The 26,863-nt window shown below is 56.5% G+C and overlaps 2 protein-coding genes across 3 annotated transcripts; one reads left to right on the plus strand and one right to left on the minus strand.

The window, feature by feature from the left end:
* Positions 1–11,772: 11,772 nt before the first annotated feature.
* On the minus strand, positions 11,773–14,804 carry PRCD (photoreceptor disc component). The gene is made up of 4 exons (XM_028112814.2): positions 14,731–14,804; positions 14,357–14,425; positions 12,245–12,324; positions 11,773–11,853 (listed from the first exon to the last, which is right to left on the minus strand). Exons 1-3 carry the CDS (start codon positions 14,802–14,804, stop codon positions 12,303–12,305), a joined length of 165 nt encoding a protein of 54 aa, XP_027968615.1. The 3' UTR covers positions 11,773–11,853; positions 12,245–12,302.
* A 2,435-nt stretch (positions 14,805–17,239) lies between these two features.
* Positions 17,240–26,401, plus strand: CYGB (cytoglobin). Of its 2 annotated transcripts, none has more exons than XM_028112813.2 (4): positions 17,240–17,525; positions 22,549–22,780; positions 23,077–23,240; positions 25,674–26,401. In XM_028112813.2, the coding sequence occupies exons 1-4, from the start codon at positions 17,383–17,385 to the stop codon at positions 25,705–25,707; spliced, it is 573 nt and encodes a 190-aa protein (XP_027968614.1). In that variant the 5' UTR covers positions 17,240–17,382; the 3' UTR covers positions 25,708–26,401. The 2 variants fall into 2 exon arrangements, with proteins under 2 accessions (XP_027968614.1, XP_087884261.1); XM_088028135.1 differs by having other exon boundaries at positions 17,303–17,525; positions 23,077–23,214.
* Positions 26,402–26,863: the final 462 nt, after the last annotated feature.

Here is a 26,863-nt window from a genome sequence, read left to right on the forward strand (position 1 = left end):
CGAAAAGAAGGTGGGGCCGCGCCTGCGCACACGTCCTCTCAGCACTCTCGCGAGAACTCGCGCGATGTTGAGAAAGGGCTCAGGGGAAATGGAGTCCAAACAACCGCCGATGGGGGCGGCCGCATCCTCAGCGCGACTCTGGACGTGGGGGTAAGATGGTGGCCGCCACCAGGGACAGTAGAGAGCCCGGGGTGGGAGGCCTGATCTTGGAAGAAAACGAAGATGGACGGTTGCTTCAGCTACAGCCATTTATCTACTGAGTCCACAGACTGTCCCTGGCCGAGACTGGGGTGGCGCAGAAAGTTCAAGGGGGCCTCACGAGGGGAACGGATGAGGAAACGGAGGCCGGGCCGGATTGCATTCTTAATTGCTCTGCGGATTTCACTTGGGGCGGGGAGGGGTCATCTGGGTGGTGGGTTGCATTAGAGAAGGGGCGGCCGATTCCCGGGGGACTGTAGGTCGTCCTGCTCCGCTGCCCTTCAAGTTGGGGCGAGGGCGGGGAGGCCCGGGCGGCAGGGGGCGCCCGCGAGCGGCGGCTCCGAAAGACCCTAAGCCCCACCCTCTGGGTGGCTTTAATTCCACCGGGGGGGGGGGGGGGAAGAGCAGGGTGTGGTGTGTAGCAGCCACCGCCCCTTCTGACCATTATTCTTCAGGCAAACGCTCACTGGTCAGAGCCAGAATTTACACCTATTTGGAAATTAATTTAAATTTGCAAGACCGGGAAGCCTTTTCTGCATTAGCCTCCCCCCATTCTCATCAACCTTTTAGCGATGATCTCAGTGGCATTGAGTCTGTATGTGGCCATAGGTCGCAGGTGCTTATTATCAAGTTGCCACATTTGTTTATGTTTGCCTACCTTAATTTGATTGTAAGCTCTTCAAGGCAGGAGACATCTGTCTCTCTTTTTTTAGATTTATTTATTTATTTATTTGAGAGAGAGAGCATGCATTTAAAGCAGGCTCCCCATAATCCCACCCCAGGGCTCCATCCCGCCACCCTGAGATCATGACCTGAGGGGAAACCAAGAGTCCCTCGCTTAACCAACTGAGCCAGCCAGGCGCCCCAGGAAACATCTCTTTTAATTATTTTTATTTTCTTTTAAATTTCCTCACAGTGCCTGGTTGGTATTCCACTGCCTCTGCTCACAGAACATACTCAACAGATAATCATGGACTCACTTAACAGTAACTTATATCTTGTAAAACTGGCCCATAAGTTTCTCTGTCTTACCCTTGAAGATACTGTTTTGTATAATACCAAAAGGGGGAGTGGGTTCTCTCCCTGTACACTAGGAGAGGGAGTTTTTGTTTTTTTAAGATTTTATTTAGGAGAGTGAGGGAGGGGGGCGCCTGGGTGGCTCAGATGGTTAAGCGTCTGCCTTCGGCTCAGGTCATGATCCCAGGGTCCTGGGATCGAGTCCCACATTCGGGCCCCCTGCTCAGCGGCGAGCCTGCTTCTCCCTCTGCTTCTCTCTCTTTGTCTCTCATGAATAAATAAATAAAATCTTAAAAAAAAAAAAGGGGAAAAAAAAGAGAGAGGGAGGGCACCGAGGGAGAGGGAGAAGAAGAAGCACACTCTCCACTGAACAGGGAGCCCAATGTGGGATTGGATCCCAGGACGCTGAGATCATGACTGAGCCACCCAGGCACCTTTGGAGAGGGAGTTTTGTTTTTGTTTATGTTTTTAAGATTTTACTTATTTTCTTGACAGAGAGAGACACAGCAAGAGAGGAAACACAAGCAGGGAGAGAGGGAGAGAGAGAAGCAGGCTTCCCTCTGAGCAGGGAGCCCGATGCAGGACTCGATCCCAAGACCCTGGGATCATGACCCGAGCCAAACGCAGACACTTAACAACTGAGCCACCCAGGCGCCCCTGGAGAGGGAGTTTTAAGTGTGGAAGTTCCAAACAGTGCAGGTCTGCAGGCGAGCGACCTGCTGCAGGTGAACAATAGCCAGAGTGGATGCCTCATAGCACTTACTATGTTACTCCTGGAGCACTAGACGTGCATTGATTTGTTTAATGTGTGAAGGGCACCATCACTACCCCTATTTCACGGATGAGGGAATGCAAGCACTGAGCAATGAAGTAACTTGCCCAAATTCACACAACTGGTAATTGCTGGAGTCGGGGTTTGGGCCCTGCCTGTGGAGTCCATGCTTTCACCACTAAGTTGTACCGCACCAGTGTCTATACGTCATTCTTATTGTAGGGCTTCTGGTTGTGGGGGAGAGGAGCAAAGAGGGGTTTTGTGTGTTTGCAGGGGTTGTTAGGGATGAAATTACTGGGGGGAATGATGGGCACCTGTTCCACAGTTTTTGAGCCACTTTATTGCAGGAAGGGTAAGGAGGAGAGGCTGCAGGGGCTGATGGGTGCTAGACCGTGGGGCTCTGGGCTCTAGCAAGGCTGTCTTGAGTCCCGGACTGGTTGCCGCCTAGTGTGCCCACAGTGTAGCTTTCACACCCGACAGGACACTTAGCGGAAGAGCAGCAGGCTCACAGCGGATGGGGTGTCCCGGGTGGCTGGGCAGTGGCCAAGAGGCCAGAGCAAAATGCAGTGAGAGGACTTGTGACTGCGCACCTGTGGGGCACACTGCCTGGACAGGCCAGAAATCCATGGGAAAGACCAGGGCGGGGGGGCGGGGGGCTCAGGCAGCTAAGCATCTGCCTTCGGCTCCGGTCATGATCTCAGGCGTCCGGGATGGGGCCCCAAATTGGGCTCCTTGCTCAGCGGGGAGTCTGCTTCTCCCTCTCCCTCTGCCCCTCCCCTCCTGCTCCTGTGCTCCGTGTGCATGCGCTCTCTCTCTCTCTCTCCCCCTCAAATAAATAAATAAATAAACAAATAATCTTAAAAAGAAATCAGTGGGAAAGACAACAAAGAATGCATCAGTTTTCTGAATGAGCAGGCAGGGGTTCAGAGCTGTCGGGACCAAAGTGTTAGATGAAGTGATTTTTTTTTTTTTTAAAGTAGGATCTACACCCAACACAGGGCTTGAAGTCAGGACCCTGAGATTGAGTCTTGTGCTCCACTAACTAAGCCAGCCAGGTGCCCCGAGGTCAGGGATGCTTGAATTTTATGTGCGGTGGAATTATGCAGCCGTTATCCAAGGCTAGTGTGTATCTGTAGTTATGGATATGGACAGAGTCACACAGTCCAGTGCTCAGTGACAGAAGCAGAACACTAGCGGAGCAGGGCCAAAGTCCTCGGTGCGGTGCAGGGGCCTTGGCTGTGAGCACAGAGGTGAAATCTAGTCAGTTGGCCTGCTGTGTTGGGGTGATGAGCTCACTGGGTTCCATTCACTGACAGGATTTCAGATGTGGTATCGGAAACCCACATTAATAGGAAGCCGAGTCCTTGGAATATTGAGGTTAATTTCTTAACCTGGAAAGGAAGCTCTACTATCATTAGTAAGAACAGGAAGGTGGGTAGGTATAATCCCAAGCAGTTGGCTGCTTACGTCGGGAGCAGCTGACCCGGTGATTCACAGGAGGTTCATCTGCGTGGCAGCCTTCCTCCATCTCACAAGAGGAACAAAGCTACTGGCTGTCTGTGCTTCAGTGGAGGCAGGCTCCTCCCCAGCCCTAAGGGCGAATCTTGATGAGTCGGCACCAGACAATTACGATAAATCTATTCCTTCTGCCAGGAATTCGGAAAAGGGTGTGTGATGCAATTATGCCAAGTTTGGGAAAGTGTTCTTGTTTTTAAAAACAACAGCCTCTCTTCTGGCTTTGGGACGCTGTGAAGATAGGATGCTTGAGGCTGTGGCAGCCTTCTTGCATCCATGAGGCTTGTTCCAAAGCCAGAGCCGAAAGTCTGACGTGGCAGAGCAGAAACAAAGAACAAAGAGTCTTCATGATGAACTGCCGAAATATCAGTCCTAGAGCCCCGTACCTTCAGACCTTTTGTTTTGACTCAGAGACACATATTTTAACATTTTAATATTTCTGAATGCGAGGAGCATCTTACAAGCAATGGCATGTTAGTTGCAGTGAAACACAGAATCAGAGTTTTTCACATTTATTTATTTTGGGGGGAGGAGCAGAAGGAGAGGGAGAGAGAATCCCAAGCAGACTCCCCGCTGAGCCCAGACCCCCCCCCCTCCACACACACACACACAAAACGCAGGGCGCAGTCTCACGACCCGGAGATCATGACGTGAGCTGAAACCAAGAGTCGGGTGCTTCACCAACTGCGCCACCCAGATGCCGCAGAATGGGAGATTTAAAAAAGAAATCTCCTTACTGTTTGAGCCACCCTAAGTTGGGTGTTCTGTTAGAGTCACAATCGTCCTAAATGATATGGTCCACATGTCCCAAATCCTTTTCGTTTCATTATAATTCTCTGAAAGAACAGGTCATGGCAAAATAAAAGGACATGTGCATGTCCCCTTTCTGAAAACACAAAAGCTACTGTCTGTTAAGTGTTTGCTCCGGGCCAGGCTCTGCTAAAAGCACCTTCCTTTTAAGAAACCAACATATTGAGGCCAGACTGGCATACAAAACCTGTACATGCTTAACACCTCAGACTTGATGGGTCTGAACACATTGCATGTACTGTCCCTTCATTCTCCCATCTGCCCTCTTACGATCACCCCCCTTTTGCAACCAAAGAAGTCAAAGGGCAGAAAGGTGAAAGTGATCAGTAAATGGGAGCGTTGAGATCAGACCTCAGATAGTCCAACCTCAAAGCCTGTGATCCTCACCGCTGTGCAGAGTTTCCCGGAAGAACACAGGATGACAGTGGGACACATTTTGCTTCACTCCAGTGGTTTGACTTCAGCCAGCCAGAAAGCCCGGCATAAAAGCACAGGGTTTTTTTTGTTCCCCCCTGGGATTTCTGAAGATCATGAAAGCGTGCCACAGACTGTGTTCAGCAGGAACCTGGGATTGTGGACCACAGCTGTAACCTCCTGCAGGAGGAGAAGTGTCGCAAGGCATACCCCATTTACTGAGAAGAGGCGACTTTGGCATAGCAGTGGGTTGTTTCCTGTGTTTGCCAAGAGCACACACATCACTTGCCTGCTCAGCAGAGCTGTTGCCTCTCGTAAAATTATTGCTTAATGGGTTCTTAAAAAATAAGTGAATGAGAAGAACATGTAATATCCTGTTGACCTCTTCTGCTCATTTTGGGACACGTCTCTCCATTCCCAGGAACCCTGCCTTCTCACGAGTGTTGCTCAGCCTTTGTTTATATTGTTTGTTCCCTTTGCCTTGAAATTTCCTTCCCCTCATCTTCTCCTCTGCTGAGCAAATTCCAGCTCCTATGTCAATACCTCCTCCGCAAAGTCTCACCTGAGAAGCTGCAGCGGTCCCGAGCTCTCTGCTGGGTGTTCTGCCGCAGGCTGGTGAAATACATGCTCCTCGCCCAGGCAGGCTCGGAGAGCCGTCCCAGCCCTCTGATTCTAGCTCAGTAACCCTGCGTGAACCACTGCCCCTCCGTCTCAGCCTCTTTTCTCATCTGGACGTTTAGAACAGTGCACGCACAAGCACCTCCATGGGCCGGGCATGAGGGGGCGCGTCACCAACAGGACACTTCTTAGGATACCCACTGTCATGATTATTTGTTTTCACATCTGGCTTTTCCACTAGACTGTGAGCAAGACAAGGATCAGGTCTTCATTCTTGTTGTTGTTGTTTTTTTAAAACTCTTTAAGTCATCTTTATTGAGATATAATTTACATACAATAAAATGCATGCATTTAAAATGTACGATTCAATCATCCAATCAGCGGTACACCCGTATAACCACAACCCCAGTCAGGATTTAGAACATCTTCAGCACCCCGAAGGGCACCTTCCTGCTATTTCAAAGTGTCCATATCTAGCCCTGGCCCCAGACAACCACTGATCTGCTTTCTGCCATTCCAGATTAGTCCTGCCTGTTCTAGAATCTCCTATAATTGGATTCATATAGTAGGTGCTCTTTGGGGTCTGGCTTCTCTCAGTGCCCCGTGTTATGACTCATATAGTGGCTCATTTCCTTTTTATTGCTGAGTAGTATTCCATTGTGTGAATACACTGCCCCCTTTCCTATCCATTCACCTGTTGAAGGATATTTGGGTTGTTTCCAGTTTGGAGCTATTATTAATAACACTGCTCTGAACATCTCTTTGTGTGGACCAGGTTCGTTCTTCTTGGATAACTTCCTAAGAAACTGCCAAACTGGTTTCCCAGCAATGTATTGGTACAGGGTTACGGTTGTTCACCAACATCTATCATGGTCTTTTAGCCATTCTGGTGAGTGTGCAGTAGTATCTCATAGTGGTTTTAATTTGCATTTCCTTGATGACTTAAGATGTTGTGTATTTTTTTATGTGTTTACGGGCCATATGTATACTGTCTTCTGAAGTGTCTATTAAAACCCTCCCCCTCCCTTTTTGGGGGCTGTCTTTTTATTATTGAGTCGTAAAAGTTCTTTATATATTCTGGATATGGGTCCTTTCTCAGATTTTTGCTTGGCAAATATTCTGGGCCTTCCAAGAATTTCGATAAAGTTCAACTTATCTTTTTCTTTTATGGTCAGTGCTTTTTGTATTCTCTCAAAAGGACTTTTCTTTCTCCATTGGATCACCTTCGGGGTGTCTGTTTTGGCGATCCCACTGATCTGTGTGTATACCCTTAGGAACAGCGCACTGTCCTGAGCTCTGATCTTGTCTCCTCACCAGAACGAGACCACTGCAGTCTGCTGGGGTTCCCCTCCCCACGCCACAGGCAGGGACCTGGGCGAGGCAGACACTGAGGCGGCCATGGGGTCACCATCCTGTGTGGTGCCTGCCATCAAGTGTCGGTTGCTTCTATTTTGCCATGTTTTCTAGCTCTTTGTGGCAGGAAGCTTTACTTCATTTCTGCACCCACGGGGCCTGGCATACAGGTGCTCCATCCACGCTTGCTGAGGGGGCGAGTCATTGTCAGCACCTCCAAACACAGTCCATCTTAGCTTGTTCTGACTGGAGAATCTGGAAGTGGTCCATCCCCTTCATTTTACCAGACGGTTCTTCTTCTGAGGGTAGTCAGGGGGTCCCTCCCATCCTCAGCACCAGCCCACTTGGGTTCCACACTGCCTGTTAAATGGGGAGACTGAGGTCCAGAGAAGGAAAGCTCATGTGACCAGACAGCGGCCAAGGCAGCACACCTGGGCTTCCTCAGCCAGGTTCTTCCTGTTGTCCCCCCTGGCAGGTCGGGCACCGTCCCTTTCATCACGGTCTGACTCCAGCACCTACCACATGGTGTATACGTCACAGGCTCCCGATACACGCTTCTTAAATAAATGACCAAGGAAGAAATGAAATCATTTCTTTGAATGCTCCGTTCACCTGGCCTCTGCAAATGGTATTAAACCTGTGTGTGCCCGTGTGTGTGTGTGTGTGTGTGTGTGCGCGCGCGCGGGCACGTGCATTTGCACGGACACGGGACTGGCCATTCCTATCCAGGCTCAGAGGCCATAATCTATCAGAAAATCTTTTTTTTTTTGGTTTTAATTTTCTCAGCCACCCTCTCGGCTTAATCCCCGCTAGGGGGCATGTGTATCCCACAGAGAAGGTCAATGATCCTTAGGTATAAGGGCTGGTTTCCAGCTGAAGTCAGAGGGTCCCTCTTGAAGCCACCTCCTTGAAACCGCACACCCTCCCCTGCAAAAACAAACAACAAAGCCTTCCTCCTCAAGCTCCCCCATCGCAGGCCGGCTACTGGCTACCATCCTCTCCTACCCCCAGGGCTCTGCAACAGAGCCGTAGGGGCAATGAGTGACAAGCTCGAGGATGTCTGTCGTCCTGGCTAGGGGCCACTGCTTCCTCCCTGAGGGACGTGACAGGTCCTGGAAAGGCAGCTCTCCTCACTCCCCTCAGTCGGCAGGCCAGGACTGGCCTTTCGGGGCCCAGAGTCTGGCCCAGCCTCGAATGATGAGTTTCTGCAGAGTGAGCAGGGGGAATATCAGCGGGCAGGGTCCACAGCTCTCACTCCCTTGTGCCCTGGGGGACAGGTCACATCCAGGACGTCCTCGAGCCCCAGCTCAAGACTCAAGTCAGTGCTCTGTGCCCCAACACCTTCCCAGGCTTTGGCATCACATGCCCGGGCACACATCCTGGCTTCACTACTCGCTGTGAGTGACCTTGAGCAAGCTCTGCGAACTTCACTTTCCTTATTGGGTAAATGAGGATGACAACAGTTCCTGCCCCATAAATGAGACGATGCATATAAATAAAGCACTTGGCACAGCACCTAGCACAGAAGTGTTTGAGACACATTAGCCATTATTAATAATATTATTAGTGTCATTATATTACTATAAACCTTGGCCGTTTCCCTTCTTTCGAGGCTCACGAAGAAGCATTACTTCCCTCTAGCTCAAGGTCTTGGGCTTCTTCCTAACTGAGGTCCCATAAAGGGTCCCTGGGAACCGGTGGGACCAGTCCTTATGCCACCGTGCCCGCCTTAGATCAGGTGCCACGCCCACCTCGTCTTGGACCAGTGCCTCTGGCTGGATGCCCTCGCCCAGAACCGTCCTGCCCGCATCTGTGCAACCACACATTTGGGACGGGCGGGGGTACTCTCTGTGGCGGCATCTGCCCCCTAGGGTGACACAGGACAGCGGCGACTGATGCAGCTGCTACGTCTGCTTCCCACCCCCGCCGCCTCATTAGCTCTCCGGTCATGTCCCAGTCTCCAGGAGAGACAGGCAGCAGCCCCAGAGTCTCAGCCACAAAGGTAGCCCACAACAAACAGCACCTCCCTGCTCCCGCCCTGCCGTGCAGAGCAGCCTTTTCCCTGCCACTCAGGTTCCAACCGGCAGAGATTAGAGATTAGCAATCAGACAGAGGGTGGAAAAGCATCAGGGCCATCACCTCCTCTCTTCTCTAGGAGCTGAGATCAATGCAGGGAAGCAGAGCCTGTTGCAGGGAAGGTATCCGGGTCGGACCTCCCACTGGAGGTTGGGACAGGGTTCCAGGCACCCAGCGGTGCTCCCCGGTGGCTGCTGGGTCTTACTGGGTGCCCCTGTGCTGGGCCGGGCTCGGGCTTGTTTCCAGAACTGCCCATGTCCCCCCTGTTGAGTATGTGCAAAGACAGGGCAGGAAGGGCTATGGGGTGAGGAGGCGAAGGACTAGCTGTTCTGAACCTACCACTGTTGCAAAGTGGCCTGTTGTTCAGTAGTTAACACTGTTCCCTGGGCTCAGATATATTGAACACTTACTAAGTGCGCTAAGCACTTTAGACACGTCATCTAATTTAACCCTTACAAGAACTCTGAGACAAGTTTACTGTTACCCTCCTCTTAGGAGAAATCCTAGGCGGGGGCGTTCAGTAACCCAGCCCAGGCCACAGAACTGAGAAGAGATGGTGGAGTCAGGATTCAAATCCGGTGCTCTGAGTCCGGACTCCTCACTCTTAGATTCTACATTGATATTTCATGAGAGCCAGCACCCCCGGGGCCAGGGAGGCACCAGCTCTCCGCCTCAGCGCTGTCTCTCCGGTTGCCCTTAATCCCTTCCCTCCTATTATGGTCAGTCTGCCAAGCCCCTGGGCTTTCCTGCTCCCATTCCCAAGCAGCAGCTCTTTCCAAGGAAATGGGGTGGGGGGGGGAAGGAGGCAGCCTCTTGGGGACACTGGGTCCGCCCCCTGCAACGGGAGACAGGGGGCTGAGGAAGGAGTGCCTCGGGCCGCCGGGCAGCCTTCTCTAGAGGAGCGCTTGGCTGAGGGTGGCCCCTTCCTGCAGCAGGAAAGGGGCTGCAAATGTGCAGGTTGTGCAGAGAGCCCAGGGGTGGGAGAGCCCCGGGGAATAAGAGGGAGCGTGGGCTGGGCGTGTGGGGAAGGTGTAAACACAATCTGCTCCCACCAAAGCCAGCCTGCTCCCTGGGGGAGAGGGCCCCTCCCTCCCGGCCCACATGGCACCCCAGCTGCCAGGGCCCAGGCAGGCGCCAAGGCCAGCCAACACACTCCCCCCAACCCCTCGCCTTCCCTCCCTTCATCTGGGACCCATGCCTGGAGGAGCCACCATCGCCTGAGCAGGCTCCTAGAACAGTGCTGCGAAGGGGTGTCGCTTTGTGGAGGTGTGTCTGGGCCGCCAGCCAGCCCCTGTCCAGCCAGCTGACCTTGGCCTGACAATTCCTCAGACTAGTGCAAGGAGACAGGCCACCTGGAAACGGCAGAGAGCAGAGCCAGGGCTGAAGTGACAGGAACATGGCAAATAGATTAGAGGGTGAATACACAGGTAGGGCTCGGGGACGCCGACTGGGGCCCCAGGAACGGTGCCCTCTGGCCCGCAGCCTGACAGCCCTGTCACCAGGAAGACCGCTGCCTGGCAGGAGAAAGACAAGCTGACAGGAGCTGAGACAGGTGGTCAGGAACTCCTGGCTCGGGTCAACTGCGCGGCGGGGCTCTGCGGTGGTTCCAGCCCAGTGCTCCTTCCCCTGGTGGGACCCTTCCCCTGCCTCTGCCCCGCCCTACTTCTAGAAGCTTCCACAGCATCACCAGGCTCCCTGCAGGATCAACAGCCCCTCCCCCATGGCTTCAGTGTGGGTCCCCTCTGTCTGCAGCATCTCACGCTTTCCTTCCCTCCTTCAGATGTGGAGTCAGGGCGACAGAGGGGCTTCTGTCTAGAGAACTCCCCATCTCCTGCCTCCTGATGGCAGGGGCCAGCCAGACGGAGACTTCTCTGCCCGCCCACCCGCCTGCCCGCCTGCCCGCCTGCCATGGGGGCTGGATGGCAAGGAAGGGGGGGTGCACGTGCGGGAAGTGGTAGGGGGGTGCTTTGCAAGATGAATGGCTTCCAGACGGTAGGGAGCAGCTCCCTGCAGGTCTGTGCCTGGATCCCAGGGAGCAGAAGCGGAAATCTGCTTTGATCTCTGCTCTGGATCGGGCAGGATTTTGAAGAGAGAAATGGCAGAGCAGCTGGGGGCAAAGGAGGCCGCCGCGGTGCTGAGCAGTCAGCGGATTGACAAAAACAAGTGTCATGCTTTTTCCCTTCCCACATGCTACTGCCCCTTTGGAACACACGCACGCATGCACACAGGAGCGCCCAGAAGACACATTCAGAACACAGGCTGAGAGATGCTTCACTCCAGCTGCAGGCAGACATGTCACAGATCCAACTGGCAGTTCTTGCAGATAATTTCAGCAGAGCGGCCAGGGACAGGGTGCGTCCTGGGGACCGGGAAGGGAAGTGCCACAGGAAGTGCGTGCTACCCTAGCAAACTGATGCCATGCAGCCTTGGACCACAAGTTTTGGGGCTGCCAGGCCAGGGGAACCCCTTTTCTTACAGAGCAGTTGCAAACTTCCAGGTGATTTCAGAGACGACGGGGCCCTGGTGGCTAAGAGCACGGGTGACTCTGCAGCTTCTGTACGAGGCTGGGGGGGTCCCCCATTAACTAGCTACATGACACTGGACAAGTTCGTTAGCCTCTCTGTGTTTCCTCATTTCCAAAATGTGGACAATAATATGCCCAGGCTCCTTGGGTTATTGCAAGGATTAAGTTAAGGAATGAATGAGAAGCCCTATCAGCGATCCCTTGGCTCTGGGGCTCCCTGCTCCCTATCTGCTCCTCCTCTAGCCTGGACCTTCTGGGGCTGCCCCAGAGTAGGCCCCACCAAGTCCCGCTCTGGGCCAGCCTCAGACGGTCCTCAGGACCTCAGAGGAAGGGAGCCCAGCCCAGAGCAATGAGCGTCTCTGCCCCTCCTGCCGGCCCCAGCCGGGCCTTGCCTCAGGAGTCCCACCACCAGCACCGGGGACAAAGTGAGGACAGGTCCAGGGGCTCAAAGGGAGAGGTCTACCTTCTTGATGGCTGCTCTTTCCCATTCTCCTGCTTGCTGTTGCTGCTTCCACCACAGCGTCCTTTGTGGGTGGGGGGCAAGCCAGGACTTGAACTAAAACAGAAAACCAAACCAGATTAGCACTTCCTCCCATGCCAAGGCAGAGGGTTGCATTGCAGAATGGATATTTCAGAGCACCTTCTCTCCCTTAGAAGTCAGCTGGCACTCCCCTCAGGTCCCCTGCATGACCTCTACCTCATCCCCAGCCCTAGAAAATGCTGTTGAGATCACACGTCATTCCCTTAAAACCCTTGCCCCGCGGTCTGGACCAAACAGGCTCAAGGTAGAAGCTGATGAGAGTCCACCCGCCTTATGGTCACCCCCCACCGATGACCACAGAGCTGGAGGTGGCCTGCTCTGCTCCCACACGGCCAGACTTACAGAGTCTTCCTTCCTGGTCCCCAGCCCAGCCCTCTCCCCTCCAAGGCTCGCAGCCCTGCCCTACCTGCTTCTGCCCCTGATCTCAGTCCCTGGGGCCGAGCTCCGCCTGAAGATGTGACGACTTACTTCAGAGACTCTTTCTCCCTAAACAGAAAAGCGTGGGAGTCAGAGGATTGAGGGGGATATCCTTCCTGTATTTCCAGACTTCCTCTCCCTTCTGGCCCAAGCCTAACAAGTCACCCCACTACGGAGGGTTAGGAGCAGCCGGGAAATCAGTTGGAATTTGTGACTGTGGAATCAGAGAGCAGAAATTTCCCTCAGGCCAGCCCTTGAAGGCAGGAGGTGTTAGATGTTAGGCCGATTTTTCCAATTAAATGGGTCCCAAGGAGTTAACAGGAAACGGCTTCCTTCTGGCTAGACCACGTGAGGCCAGGCCAGATAGTCCAGATTCAGCTCTTTCCTCCTGACAGGGGGTCTGGGCCCATTTCGTGTGGAAGAGACAGACTGCCTGAAGTCAGGGACCTGTCTGTCCCCATCGACCACAAATCGAATGGATGACCTTAAGCAAGTAACTTACACCTCCCCATCCCTCAGTTTCCTCCACCATTAATGAGAGATAGAAACGCTTGTCTTGCCAACCCTCTGGGACTGTTACAACCTCCAAGTGAGTTAATATATGAGAGACCTCAGGGGAAGACTAGAACCCTGATCAAGAGCCAGGTAACAGCAGGAGAAGAGCCAGCGTTTATTAAACAGCTACTTCATGCCAAGTGCTTTACCATGATCTCAGTTTGAACCTCACACACACCCCACACCATTCTGTTATTAATCCCAATTTATATATAAATAAAAAGGTCACATAGCTTTCCCCGAGTCTCTCAGTCAGTAAGCAGGGAGTCAGGATGTGGACTCTGGCTATACACCTCCAGACCCAAACTCAACATGGAGGATCAGTCATTTGAGGGCCTGCTCTGTGTGAGGCCCGAGGCTCACCATTTCACCTAGGTCAGCCCATTTCACCAGTAGGGCTACTTGGGCACTTTTGTGACCATCTCAGCTAGCTGAGATGCCAAGGAAAGGCATCACAGAAATGCCTGTTTCCGGCACGTCCCCAGGGCTGCCCAGTGGGCCTTCTGACAGAGCCTTGGAGGGATCCGAGCACCGAGGAGGAATTAGCGGCTGCACACAGACAGAGACTCCCGTTCTTGTGGCTTGCCAGTCTCTGTGTGGCTGAGGAGCACTGCAGGTGGGTCCCACACCCCAAAAGAAGGAGACACTGGGGTGCCCCGGCAGGCAGGCATGCTCAGGGCTCAGCCATCTGAGCCCGGTGGGGAGACTCCCTCCGGTCAGGGGCCCCGGAGCCCAAGGGCATCCTGTTCTTTGTTTCACTAGGAGTGGGAGAAGGCTCGTCGATCTTTTGCAGGAGAGAATGTCACACCACACAGGACTCCCACACTAGGTGGGCCCACAGGCACGAAAGAACATGCAAAACACTATGTTCTTAATAAATATTTGTCGATTTTTCCATGTTTTGTTGGGCACAGGAGCCCCTATCATCTAAGGACCCTGGTCACCCAGGGAAGGAAAAATCCAGAAGTTCCTAAAACTTCACCCCTCGTAAAACGCCACATGGTTTCAGCCTAGGGAAGAGTTAACTTTCTGGCCACTGGAGACAGCGTCCAGCCCGCAGGAGCTGCCCAGCCAATGGCACTCCGTGCTGATGATGTCATGCTCCTCCTGCGCCTCCTATTGGGGACTGGACAGCGAATCCTGCTAGCGGCTTGGGCAGGGGAGCCGCCGAGGCTGAGCGGGGGCAGCCGGGGAGGAGGAGGGGGAGGGGAAGGCGGGCCGAGCCACCAGAGCTGCTCCTGCCCCATCCCTCTCTCCAGTCCCCCTGCGCCTTCTGATAGGACCCTGGGGACCACCCCACACTCGGACAAACAAGGCAGAGCAGCTTTGGTCCAGAGGAGAGGCTGGGGGCTCCCACTGCCACCTAGAGAAAACATTCAGCCTGCCCACCGGGCACACAGCGAACAGGGTGGCTGGGGCGAGGGGCCAGCCTCCAGCGTGCACGCACACACTCCTACACCTCCCCAGGCACGGACAGGGACAGGGAAAGCGGCAGTTTCCTTGGACGCACCCTCCCTCCTCCACCCCTGACTCTCTTCTGCCTTACCTGCCTGAGGACCGGAGGTCTGTTTCCAATCTGCTGCCTATAACGGCCCCGTCTACTCCGCTGGGCTCTCTGTGGGAGGGAGGAACAGGCAGGAAGAGCTGTGGGCAGTGCCCAGGCCCAGACCCCCTGCTGTCCTGCAGGAGCTAGCCACGGTGGGCTGGGGGGCTGGGGGCTTCAGACAGAGTCTTTGAAGAGCTGCAAACTCCCCCTGCTCTGAGGGGAATCCTCTTAGGGACTCCCTGCAAATCCACCCACCACCCCGCAGCCTCCCAGGAGGTCCAGGTAGCTCGGGCCCACTTTCAACTTGGCTCTGGCCCCGAACAGTAGTCCCCCCCCCACCCCCACCCAAGCCCGCAGCCCAGTCAGTTTCTCACGGTTGGACCCGGTTGGTGAATCGGCGGCGCCAGAGCATGGCCAAGGTGCTGAGCAGGAAGAGGGTGGTGCACATGGCTCAGCAGCCCCATCCCCTCCCAGACAAGGTCTGTAGAAGAAGGCCAAAATGGCCCTGCCCACTCTCACAAGCCACTGCTGTCCATCCTGAGGTTCCTGCCTGCACTGGATTAGGAGGCTCAAGCTGATTAGTGGGGTCAGCAGATCCGACCTTGTGCAGACTGATTAACCTCGCTCAGCCCAGGTTGTCCGTCTCAGTGGCAGGGTAAATCAAGCTGTCCGTTTTGGATGTCGATGTGACTGAGACCTGGGCCCAACCCTCAAGGGGCTTCTAGTCTAGACACATGCCCTGGCCAGTTACATAAATGACCACAATAGAGAGATGTAGGTGATGGAAGGCACCTGCAGACCCTCAGGGAACGCCCAATTGGAAGAGGAGCTGGGGGCATCGGAATTTGCAGGTGCTCAAGGAAGGTTGGGCCCCCGGCTGGAAGATTCTGCTGGGGGCTGCAGACATGAAAGCACAGGGCACGTTCCATCAACTGGAAGTTGAGTGTCAGCAGAACAATGATGTCATGGGGAGGCATCGGGAGGGGAGGAAGGGAGAAGAATATTAGATGAAGAAGCCAGAAAGACAAGGGAGGCCAGGGAATAAAGGGCTGGCTAAGCGGTTCAGTTCTCCCCTCTGGACAATCCTCTCCAAATGTTACTGATGACATACCCCCTTCCTTAAAAGACCGAATTCAAGTATGCATTGTGAAATAGGTATATGCATCCACTTAGACATTATATACTATACTACTGGGCAAATACAGTCCTGCACCACGAACACACATAAGACTTGTAAAGGATGAGATGAAACTAAATAGAAATAAGATTTCTCCTGCTCGCTTTCCCAGTGGAAACCTCCCGGGCAGCTGCTTGGAAGGGCACCACATTGGCATTGGGTGTCCTATCAGAGGGCTTCAGGGAGGTGGCCAGGTGCAGAGTGCTCTGTCCTGGCCTAGGCAGCCTATGGAGCAGACGTGGGTCTGAGCATCCACCCTCTTCCATCCCTTTCCAACATCCCCAGAAGAAGGCACTAGATTTTCCTTCCCTCAAATGAGATGGAGGCAGCGTCAAGGAGGCTCAGGATTCCAGGGAGGTACCTGAACCTGAGCTCCAGGGAGGGCCAGAGCTGGGGCTCCACCTGGGCTCTCTACTTTGAAATATGATTTTCAACATACCGAAACCAAAGCTGAAGAGGAGAGCCAACCTCCTCTAATACTCGCAGTGGGACCTAAAGTCTTGAGAAGGGCGGGGTCACCAGGGAGGGTTAGGGGGAACTGGACACTGGCCTGGGGCTGGGGCTGGGAGTCATGCTAGGTCTGAACAGTTACTTGTAGGGTGGGGACCCTCTGGCTCTGAGGCCCAGCCCCCACCTCCGGTCCTGTGGCGCTTACACCTCGCAGAGCAGGACCACCGGGAAAAGGATTTGTGTCCTCCATTCGCGGAACCGCTGCCTAGTCGCAGCCTTCGCAGCTGAGATGTCTCCAGGGCCTGGGCCTCCCCAAGATTTCTTGACACCTTCCCCCCCAGTACCTCCTTGCCCGGCCAGCTGCCTTGCCTGTGGACTTTCCTCCACCAGGGCGGGAATTCGGGGTAGCGCCTGTTTTTTGCTTGCCTGTGTCATTAATGAGCCACCCAGGGACTTTTTTTTCCGACGCCATGTGCACGTACAGGGCCGGGGGGGGGGGGGGGGTTGCTGGCCGGAAGGAAAGGGGACCGCAGGCCTCCGGCGCTGAAGTTCGACAGCCGTCCCCCATCCCCGCAGCGGGGGATTCCAATACGGAATTGGAGCAGGGAAGCGACCCCAGTCCTAAACCCTCCGGAGCCTGGGGTCGGGAGCTCTGGGAGTGGCGCCGCGGCCCCCAGTGGCAGGCTAGGGAGAAGCCCAGAGTGAGCGTGAGCTCAGCTGGGACCCCGGCGCCGCCGGAGGGGCCGCGTTCGTCCCCGCGGGCGGGCGGCCACGCCGCAAACGCCTGGGAGTGTTTGACTTTGAGTCAGTTCCCCGTCGCGTGAAGGGTGCACACACGCGCACGGCCCGACACCGCCCGCAGCATGAGCCGGGACACTGTGCCCCCCGACCCGCGCCCGCCCGGGGCGCACTCCTGTGCGGCCGGCACAGCCCGGCGCCGCGTGACCGTCCCCTCCCCCCGAGGCCACCCCAGCACTCCCACCACACCTACGCCCCAGCCCCGCCCGGCGGTCAAGGTCCGTGGTGGCCTGGCGGGCGCCAGCCGCGTCGCCCCCACCCCGCCCAGCCTTCACCTTGCCGGAATTGGCTCACCGACGCGGGGTTGGGGGTTTGGAGCGCCTTTATTTTTTTTAACATTTTTCCAGCAGACCACATCCCCGCCCCCCGCTCGCGGTCCCCCGCCCCCCGCACATATACACTGCACACACACACACACACACACACACGCACACACACACACACACACCCGGCGCGCACAGACACGCTCCCTCCCTCCGGCGCGCTCTACCCCTCGCTCGCCAGCCCGCCCGCCGCGCACGCACCCGGCCCCGGCTCCCCGCGCCCGGCGCCCTGCGCCCCGCCGCCGCCGAGCGAAGCCGGGCTGGGCTTGGAGCTGCTCATGGAGAAAGTGCCGGGCGAGATGGAGATTGAGCGCAGGGAGCGGAGCGAGGAGCTGTCCGAGGCGGAGAGGAAGGCGGTGCAGGCTACGTGGGCCCGGCTCTATGCCAACTGCGAGGACGTGGGGGTGGCCATCCTGGTGAGGTAGGTGTCACTCCGGCCCGGCCGAGGCCGGGGAAGGGAGGGCGGCAGCGGCTCCGGGCAGGGGCGGGTTCGGCCCGGGTCCGAGCTCCGGCGCCACCTCTCCAGCTGAAATTGGGGCCGGGCCTGCCCGGGTGCAGGCAGTGTGGGGCTCCTTGGGGTGGGCGAAGCCCTGGCTGAGCCGGTCCTGGCTCTGGGCGTGGGGCTAGGAACTAAGAGTCAGACGTAGAAGGAGGGCACCTCGGTCCCCCTCCTCTCCCGGGCCTCAGAACTCCTGGCTGGGCCAGGCATGCCTTCCTCACCCGCGACCCCAACCACCCAACCCAGCTCCCACAGACACACATTTCGATTTGTGTGCTTCAGCTGGGGACTCCCCATTTTAGAGGCAGGAAGACTGAGGCTCAGCGAAGAAGAGGGACAAAGAGGAGCAGACCCCTCTCCAGCTCAGCCCCTTTCTGTGTTCAAAGCCTCTTGGAAGGACAGAGCGAAGAGCCCGAGAATAGAGGTCAGAAGTAGTAGGACGCTAGGGTCCGGCTTTCCCAGCTGGCCCCTTCCTGCCCCTAGGGGGTGGGCGGACAGGGAGCTCCCAGGTGAGGCACAGGTGAGCGGAGAAGTGAAGGGTCCCTAGGGTACCGTGCCTGCTGAGCTGAGGAGGGAAAGGAAGAAGCGTCAGGAGTCAGGACCCCACCCTGGAACCACCACTTGAGGAGGAAAGGCTGTGTGTCTTGGGCTCAGGGGTTACTCAGGTACCACAAGCCCCCAAAGTAACACTTATTTGCACACCACACACTGGTGGACACATACTGTTGCTCTATAGTTAATGTCCCCACCCCACACAAGCTAGTAACAGACTACAGCCACGGAACGATGCTCTCTTCCCACACATGCTGGTCCCTGCGGCCCCAGACCCACACTCACCCTCAACCCTCTGTCCGAGGCAGAGGGAGACGGCCAGATCTGGGACAGAGCAGGGCAGCCTTATTCTTTGGAGATGGGGTGAGCCCTTGTTTGTGGAACGGAGAGTTGAAATGTATGCCTGTCTCCCAGTCCTGGCTCCTGGCTCTGGGTTCTCTGTCTCCCTGACTCTCTGCCTTTTGCCTCCCCCAAGCCTGGGACCTACCCAGCTCCATATCGATATGCCCCGATTCCAACTTGGAAACAAATTTTGGAGGAAGAAGAGCAAGAGGCACTCTTGAGTTGGAGGAGAATTCCTGAGGAAGGCAGCTCTTTGGGCAGCCCCGAGACCCAGAAACATGGAGGGGGGGCGATGGTGGGGAGGCTACAAGGGGGTTTCAGATCCCGAAGCCATCAGACATTCTGAGACACAGACCTACACGTGGGAGCACCCACACAAGCACTTGGTGGGTAGTGGGGTCACAGATGTGCCAGACTGCAGCCCAGGAGGGCCGCTCTTCGCTGTGTGCGTCGGCACACGCGAGCCCACCAGGCCTTAGGATGCACCCCGGTGTGCACATGGGTCACCAAGAGGAAAGGAGGTGGAGTCCTTAGGGCCTTGGAGATTTGCTGTCCTGACACCCTGCCATTTGCCAGGGAGGACGTGGAGGGGATGTGTCCAAGGTCCAGCTCCTGGGGTACCACCCAGCCTCCCCAGGGAATGGGGGTGCAGAGGAAGGAACTGAACACTACGGCCAGGGCTGTTTCTTGAGAGTCTGACATTCTGACAAGATGTTTCTCTCTGTGCCCCTGCAGTTCCCCATTCCTGAATCTTAGGGAGGCTGGGTTTGGGTGGGTGGCAGGGTGGGGGGACATTTACCAATGTGCTCAGTGCTCAGTGAAGGTCCACAATTAACCCGAGAAGTCCTGAGATAGCAGTTAGGTCTAGCCTGCTGGTCAGCCCAGGCCACACTCCACCTGACCCACCTCTGTGTTGATGGGAGCCCGGCGCTGGCTCAGCTCCTCCCTGCCAGACCCAGGCCCCACTAACCTGCCCCTCCTGGGTCTCTTCCTGCTCCCTGCCCCCTGACCTGAGAGGCGGGGGAGGCTTGGTCAAGGGGAGGAAAGGGCAAGATCGATAAGCTTCTCGGGTGTCCCAAAGGCCCCTCCCCAGATCCCGTGCATCTCAGTTCTGTCACACACCCCCTCCCCCAATTTCACACATATCCACAGGGACAGGCCCCAGTGAGAGCCTGAGACACTAGTCCTCCAGCCCGTTGCCTCGGGTCCTCCCTCCCCGCTGGACTAAAGCCAGCAGCACCCCCGTGCTCTACCTCCCCTCACCCAGGAGTTCGCAGCCAGGAAGGTGGTGGCGGTGGTGGAGAAGCTGTCTTCGGGTCCGAGCCAGACCCCACACCTGCACTCCAACTGAGAGGGAACACCCATGCTCTGGGAAGCCTCCCCTCCCGGTTGTAACTCTGCCGACTTCCCCTCCTCACACTCAGACGAGCCTATTTCAGGCTCTGCTGGAAGCCCAGATGACTCTGGGAGCTGAGAAACTCCCCAGGCTGGCTGCTGAGGCTTCTCCCCGGCAGACAGCACAGGCCTGGACTGGGAGGGTCGAGAGAGTGCCTGCGGAGGGGCCAGGGATAGAGGCCAGGATGAAGGAGCAGAGCCTGCGGCCCCCAGACTCCCCTGGTGCAGCAGTGGGGCTCCCTGGGACCGTCACTCCTCAGGGCCATCACCTGGCCCCGGGGTGTTGGGGCAGGAGACTCACTGGGTCCCAGGCCCCTGTCTCCCTGGCATAGCAGTCTCTCTGAGGCAGGATGGGGTGGGTAGAATCTCTTCTTCCTGTCCCTGCCACCCACCTTGCTGGGCAACCTGGGGCATCGATTCCTACAACAGAACGTGGGGATAAAAACAGTGCCAACCTCAGGAGGCTATTGCAGGATTAATGAGACAATCTAGTAAGTGCTCAGTAAGTCTTCCCTGTTAGCTCCTCATCAGTAAAATGAATATAATGCCTGCTTGGTGGTGGCAATTAAATGAAAGAACAGGTGGAGATGTTTTGCACATGGCAACGCACCAGGCTAACAGCGATCATTATTTTTATGGCAATGTGAAATGCCCAAAGCCTAAGATACTCATTTAAGTCCAGATTGGGTTCTTCACATTTGTCCTTCATGCAGTGCCTCTCCAGAAAAATCCACTGTATTTTCAGACTCATTGCCTCATTTATCCTCACCAGTATATCTGTGAAGTATCGGGCGGGAGGAACTCCTCTCACACTTGTGCAGACAGGAGGTTGTAAAGTGGTTTGCCCAAGGTCACCCTTGGTCGCCACATGGACCGTGTCCTGGTCACTCCCCCCCGCCAGCAAGCAGCTTTGTCGCCTGAAGGGATGGCCCCAGCCAGATGCTCTTTCTGCATCTGTTCCAGCTCTCTGGCCAAAGGGCTGATTTGGCAGATTATCAGCTTTCTCTGATCACAAAAGGGGACACTTCAGAGTTGTGACACCACCGGACAAAACAGGTTGTCCCAAGACATTCCATACATGTTCAGAAGTTCTGATCAAGTCTCCGCGTGTACCTCCCCCAACGTCCAGCTCTGGCTGGGAGAGGGGATGCAGAGGTCGTCAGCTTCATCCTGCAGACCACAGGGCCCTGGGCTGAGGTGATGGATCAGAGGGTGTGTGAGAGCCACAGGCCCTGCCCTTGGGTTGTGGGACCCAGTCCAACAGGCAGAAAGGGAAGAAGCCATAGAAGGTGGCGGGAGAACCCCTAATGGCCTTAAGGGGAAAACAGTCACCCTGGGCCAGCCTGGGCACTTGGGGGAGGCCAGTCCAACGTGAGAAAGAGTGAGGAAGACATCCCACCCACGGTGTGGAAAGGCTGGCTGGCCCAAGGAGTGCTTTACCAGCAGCTGGAGGGGGCTGGAGGAAGGTGGCTGAGTTGGGACAGTTTATAGGAAGCCTGGCATCCCAGGTTAAGGATTTTGACTTTGTCCGGTAGGCAATGGGGAGCCACTGAATGTTTTTGAGTACGGGAGTGACCTAACGATAGTGACATTTGTGGGGGGGGGGATTAGACAATCTCAGGTAAACTGGAGAGGCAGGGAGAGAGCTAAAAAGACCTGGGGTCTGGGCGCCTGGTTGGCTCAGTTGGTTAAGCGACTGCCTTTGGCTCGGGTCATGATCCTGGAGTCCCGGGATCGAGTCCCACATCGGGCTCCCCGCTCAGCGGGGAGTCTGCTTCTCCCTCTGACCCTCCCCCCTCTCATGTGCTCTCTCTCTCATTCTCCCTCTCAAATAAATAAAATCTTTAAAAAAAAAAAAAGACCTGGGGTCTGCCACAGGATGTGCCAAGGCTTCTTGGAAAAGCATGATGTGCAGAAGTAAAGTAATGACAGAACCACACTAGGAGGGTGAGACTGGTCCGTAGCTCTAATTAAATCAGCCAATCAATATGTGCTACAGGCTGAGGAGGGAAGCAGGTCGTGAGGAGGGAACAGACGAGCTGGCAGGAGGACTAAGTCACATTTCTTCCCTCCGTGCACTGGGTGACCTGAGCTAGGTCACTTGGGCTTTACTTTGTCTGCAAAGAGAGCTCTAACTTGATCACAATAAAGGCTGGCATTTCCTGAGCACCCTGCGTTCACACTGTGCTGAGGACTCCACCTGCGGTTTCTCAGTTCATCCTCATAGCAAGCCAGGAAAACGATGCCCATTGCATGGGTGAGGACACAGCCTCGGAAAAGTAAAGTCACTTGCCCAAGGTCACACTGGCCCGAGATCCCAGAACTAGAGCTCTTACCCTCTCTGCTGGAACTGGAGCCGGCCTTGAAGGGTGTGTCAGGTTTGAAAAGGAGGCCAGGGCAAGAAAGACAGAGGCTTGGGGGACAGAGCTGACAGTATGCAAGTCTGGCAGATGGAAATGGCCAGGACCTGGGGAGGGGGGGTGCTGCACATACACCAGCTCAGCCAGAGGGAGGGTCTGCATCTGAGGGACAGCTACACAAGGTGGTGAAAACACTTTCGGGTCCTGCCCCTCCTACCCCGCACCTCCATCATCCTGGTCACCTCGGGCTGGGGCCACGGCATCCCCTACTTCAGCGCTCACCCCCCTCCTGCCAGGTTCTTTGTGAACTTCCCGTCGGCCAAGCAGTACTTCAGCCAGTTCAAGCACATGACCGAGCCCCTGGAGATGGAGAAGAGCCCCCAGCTGCGGAAACACGCCTGCCGGGTCATGGGGGCCCTCAACACCGTGGTGGAAAACCTGCACGACCCGGAGAAGGTATCCTCTGTGCTCGCCCTTGTGGGCAAAGCCCACGCCCTCAAGCATAAGGTGGAGCCCGTGTACTTCAAGGTACGTGGCTGGGTGGGCGTGGCCAGTGCACCACCCGCCCTGCTCTGCTCTGGGAGCTCCTGGGGCAACAGGGGGTGACCACTGGACGGCCCAGCCTCTTCGCCCAGCGTGGGCTGTGACAGGGAGGGGCGGCAGGATCGGGTCTCGAAGGTGCCTGGCCCCCAAGCTGCCAGGCTGTCGTGTCGTCAATGATCCCCTTGGCCAAACTCTGGACAGAAGGGGTGCTGGGGGTCCTGGGGGCTTGGGGGGTGCAGGGCACCCAGGCGTTTACTTTTCCCTCCTCCCTTTGCTCCCAGATCCTCTCTGGGGTGATTCTGGAGGTGATCGCTGAGGAATTTGCCAATGACTTCCCACCAGAGACGCAGAGAGCCTGGGCCAAGCTGCGTGGCCTCATCTACAGCCACGTGACCGCTGCCTACAAGGAAGTGGGCTGGGTACAGCAGGTCCCCAACGCTACCACGTGAGGAGGGGTGAGGGTGGGCCGGGCAGCCTCCCTGCCGTGTCCTCCCCTGCCCCCTGATCTCGCATCTCTCCTGGGCACGGGAGCTGACTGCTGAGGCAGGAACACTTCCTGGACACTGAGTCTGGGGTCTGACACATTTAAGAACAGGCACGATGGGAAAGGGCTCGGCCCCTACTATGGGCTGCTCGGAGCAGTGAGCCCTGAACAAATTCTCCTTCTCTAGGACAAGAGAGCACTCAGAGGCCCCCAAGACCAAGGCCGCCCAGGGCAGCTCTAAAAGGTTCCTGGCGGGAAGGCTAGGTCATCAGGCCCAGAGGCAGCCTAGGCTAAGTCCAACCACTTCCTCCCTGGGTACCAATCACATGGGGCTCTGTTTTCAGCTCATGCTGACCAGTGCTCCATCCTGCCTCTGCCTCGATAGGGCCGGAGCCAGGGGAGAATCACAGGATGTGTGCACACAGACGCACGTGCCCAAGTCCACGAGGGGCCTGCGTGGGTATCACTACCACGTACACCGTCAGTGGTGTTCACTTCTAGGCTGACTCTGGAGGCCAGGTTCCCAGTTCTGGGGTGAGGGCCGGGGAGATGGGCTCGAGCAGGGTGGCCAGCCTCAGTGACTCCAGCTGACTCGGGGCAGGAGAGGAGGGCTGGCCCCTAGACATGGTGGCTGGGAACACTCCGGCCTGCCTGGGCCCCCAAGGGGCAGGCAGCTCTGGGAGCTCAATGGCGGGGCGGAGGCAGAGCCGGGGTAGGAAGGAGGGAGAGGAGCGTAGGCGGGAATGGGAAGCAGGGGTCAGCCAGCGGCCCAGGACACGCGTTGTAGAGAAACATTCCCAGCAGTTTCCCATGGAAAAGGCGCGTCTCCTCCCTGGGCTCCAAGCTGGCCCATGGAGCCTGCCTGGACCTCCTGCTCACAAGGCCTCCAGGCCCAGCTCTGGAGGAGGTCCCCTGGGGGCGACCTTGGGAGGCCAGGCCTCCTGACCTTCCTGCTGCTGACCACACCAGCCCCAGCTTGCTCCGGCTCCCTTCCCCCACGGCGACACCACCCCAGGAGAGTAGAAACCTCGGGAACTTCTGGCTACAGCCAGGCAGTGACTCCAGATGTGCACAGCTGGGCCCTGGCCTGCCCCAGGTCCCCGGCGGGACAGGAAGCCCACAGAAGATCTTTACCTGCCAGAGGAGGGGCTGGTAGAGCCCGGAGAGCGGCCGGAAGCAGACAGAGGGGCCAGGGAGGGTCTGTGGGGGGAAGGGGCTTGCCCTCCCACGCCTCTCCCCAGGCCGGCTCAGCTCCGGCTGCCAGAGATGAGTTTGTTTACAGCCAGGAGACAAGACTTCCTGCTTCTAGAGAAAAGGGCTTTTTTACAGGGGCCTAGAGGAACTGGAGAGGGAGAAGAGAGCTGGCCAGCGTGAGTCCCAGTGAATCAGAAACACATGGACGGCGTTTCCCGACATGAAGCCCTGTCCCCTCCCCGGTCTTGCCCCAGCTGGACCCGTGGGACTTACATCTCACCAAATCCCAAACATTAAGAAACCACCAGAATCTCAGTCTGCCCATTTCTGCTCCCCGTGGAGTGAATAGATGGGGCTATTGTGGGGACTGGCTGGAGCCCTGCATCCATCTGGGCCTGGGCACCTCGAATTTGGGTCTCCCCCCGCACCCACCAGCCATGAAGTCACGGGGATTGTCCCCTCGTCCCTTTGCACTTTCACCCCCCCACCCCGGTCTCCTGAGGGCACGGGTATGGGCCCCGAGAAGGCGTGTCTCCCTGGGCGTGGGGCCTACAGACCCAACCTACTGCCAAGGTCCAAATGGGTTCAGATGGTGGGAGGAAGTTACAGAGCAGAGTTCTAGAAGGCCTCGGTCCAGCTTCTCTTATCAGGGAAGCAGGGGTGGGCCAGATGCCACTGTTTATTGAACTGTCTCTGCTTAAGGGTCTGTGTGCATTTTTGTGTGTGGGTGGGGGGGTCAGGAGGTTGGGGGGCATGGTGATGAGTGCAAAGGGGCTGCGTGTGCAGAGAGTGGCTATGGGTCGCCAGAAGGGTTCCCAGACAGGCCGACCAGAGAGGACACGTGTCTCAGAATTAATAGGAGAAGAGCTGATTTTGAAAGGTTCTTTGTAGTTTGTGAAATGTGTTCACACAGTTGATGTTCCTCCATTCTCATAGAGGTAAGCACGGCAGACGTAATTCACATGTTGGAGAGAAAGATCTGGGGTTCAGGTGGGCCACCTGATTTGTCTGAGGTCACACAGCAAGTTCCTGGCCACAGGGGGCTAGAACTTGGGTCTGGTGGGTTGCTTCTGGTTGCAGTGGGCTGGGTCTCCCGGCAGATCGTGTTCTGCTTTGCCGTTGTCCCCTGGCCCCGTTGTTCCCTGGCCCCACTCCACGTCCCTTGTAACCTCTTATCTCCATCTCCTATCTCATCCACAGCCCACCGGCCACGCTGCCCTCTTCGGGGCCGTAGGACCCCCTCTCTCCTCCCCCTCCCAGGCAGCACCTTGAGCAGAAGGCCGAGTTCTGAAGACCCTCCTTGACCCTCCATTTCTGGGTGCCAAGGAAGCTGGAGGAATCCCTGACTCATCTTCCTGGAAAGAGGCAGCCTCTGTTGTGGCCACAGTCCCCACTGGAGCCGCCGGGAGGTGGCGCTGGCTGCGGGGATGCTGACCCCAGCTCAGCGGCCTGTGGGGGTGGGGGATGCTTCCTCCTTGAAGAGCTGGGCCCACTCTTCTTAGCTTTTCTACTCTCTGTCAGAGACCTAGCTGAGCAGCTGACAGGGGTCCGGGGCAGGTCTGAGTCTCTCCGGGAATAAGGCAGCCCCGTTTCTATCTGCCCGACCAGCATGCAGGTCCCCACATCACCTATCTAGAGCATCACGCACACTCATCTACCATATATACAGATATATTCTATATACAATCTCTCTATAAAAAAAAAATATATATATATATATACACACATACATATCTATACTGTGTATCTACGGGGCCCAGAGGCACATGTGAAGCCTTGGTTTTGCCCATCTGCGTGTGGGGCACGGAGGGGCCCTGGTCATGCTTCTGGGCAGAGGACAGCGTGTTCTGGCAGAGACGGGGGTCCCATCTCAGCACAGAGAGAATCTACACCTGTGGGCAGGGTGGGGGTGACCCAAGGGCCTGGGTGGGCAGGGTGGGGGTGACCCAGCCGGCCAGCAGAGTCCAGCCCTTTCTCCAACCAGCTCCGCACATTCCTGCTTTCCACTTCTAGGTGAAAAGGATTTGGCTTTCCCCCTCTCCCCCCGCCCCAGAAAGGATGTGGCTCCCTGACTTGCTCCAGCATGGGCAAGGGCAGACCGAGGGGCCGGCAGTGTGGGACATGGAGGACGGCACCGGGGGAGGGGCCCTGCTGCAGAAACCTCGAATGCCAGCCCCATCTGCCTTTGCTGCTAGGAGCCCAGCGGGAGTGGGGCTCCACGCTGCTGTCAGTGATGACAGGCCAGATGCCTCCGTCCCATCCTGCAGCCCTGCTGGCCGAGGGCCTTCCCTCCCCGCCCCCCGGCTGCTGGCTGCCAGTTGGACCTGTCCACCCATCGGGGTCAGAGTTGCTGGGGAACCCCCCGCCCCCCGTGTGTGCCCCTTGGTCAC

The sequence above is a fragment of the Eumetopias jubatus genome, unplaced genomic scaffold, assembly GCF_037043125.1.
Source record: "Eumetopias jubatus isolate StellerSeaLion01/CBP00866 unplaced genomic scaffold, mEumJub1_p1.0 scaffold_10, whole genome shotgun sequence".
Classification (NCBI taxonomy): Eukaryota; Metazoa; Chordata; class Mammalia; order Carnivora; family Otariidae; genus Eumetopias; species Eumetopias jubatus.

Coding starts and splice junctions, on each gene's coding strand:
- PRCD (XM_028112814.2), bottom strand. CDS start 14,804: ATGTGCACCACCCTCTTCCTGCTCAGCACCTTGGCCATGCTCTGGCGC. Junction 14,426..14,730: donor TTCACCAACCGGGTCCAACC/GTGAGAAACTGA, acceptor TCCCTCCCACAG/AGAGCCCAGCGGAGTAGACG. Junction 12,325..14,356: donor GACCTCCGGTCCTCAGGCAG/GTAAGGCAGAAG, acceptor TTTTCTGTTTAG/GGAGAAAGAGTCTCTGAAGT.
- CYGB (XM_088028135.1), top strand. CDS start 17,383: ATGGAGAAAGTGCCGGGCGAGATGGAGATTGAGCGCAGGGAGCGGAGC. Junction 17,526..22,548: donor GGGGTGGCCATCCTGGTGAG/GTAGGTGTCACT, acceptor CCCTCCTGCCAG/GTTCTTTGTGAACTTCCCGT. Junction 23,215..25,673: donor CCTACAAGGAAGTGGGCTGG/GTACAGCAGGTC, acceptor TCTCATCCACAG/CCCACCGGCCACGCTGCCCT.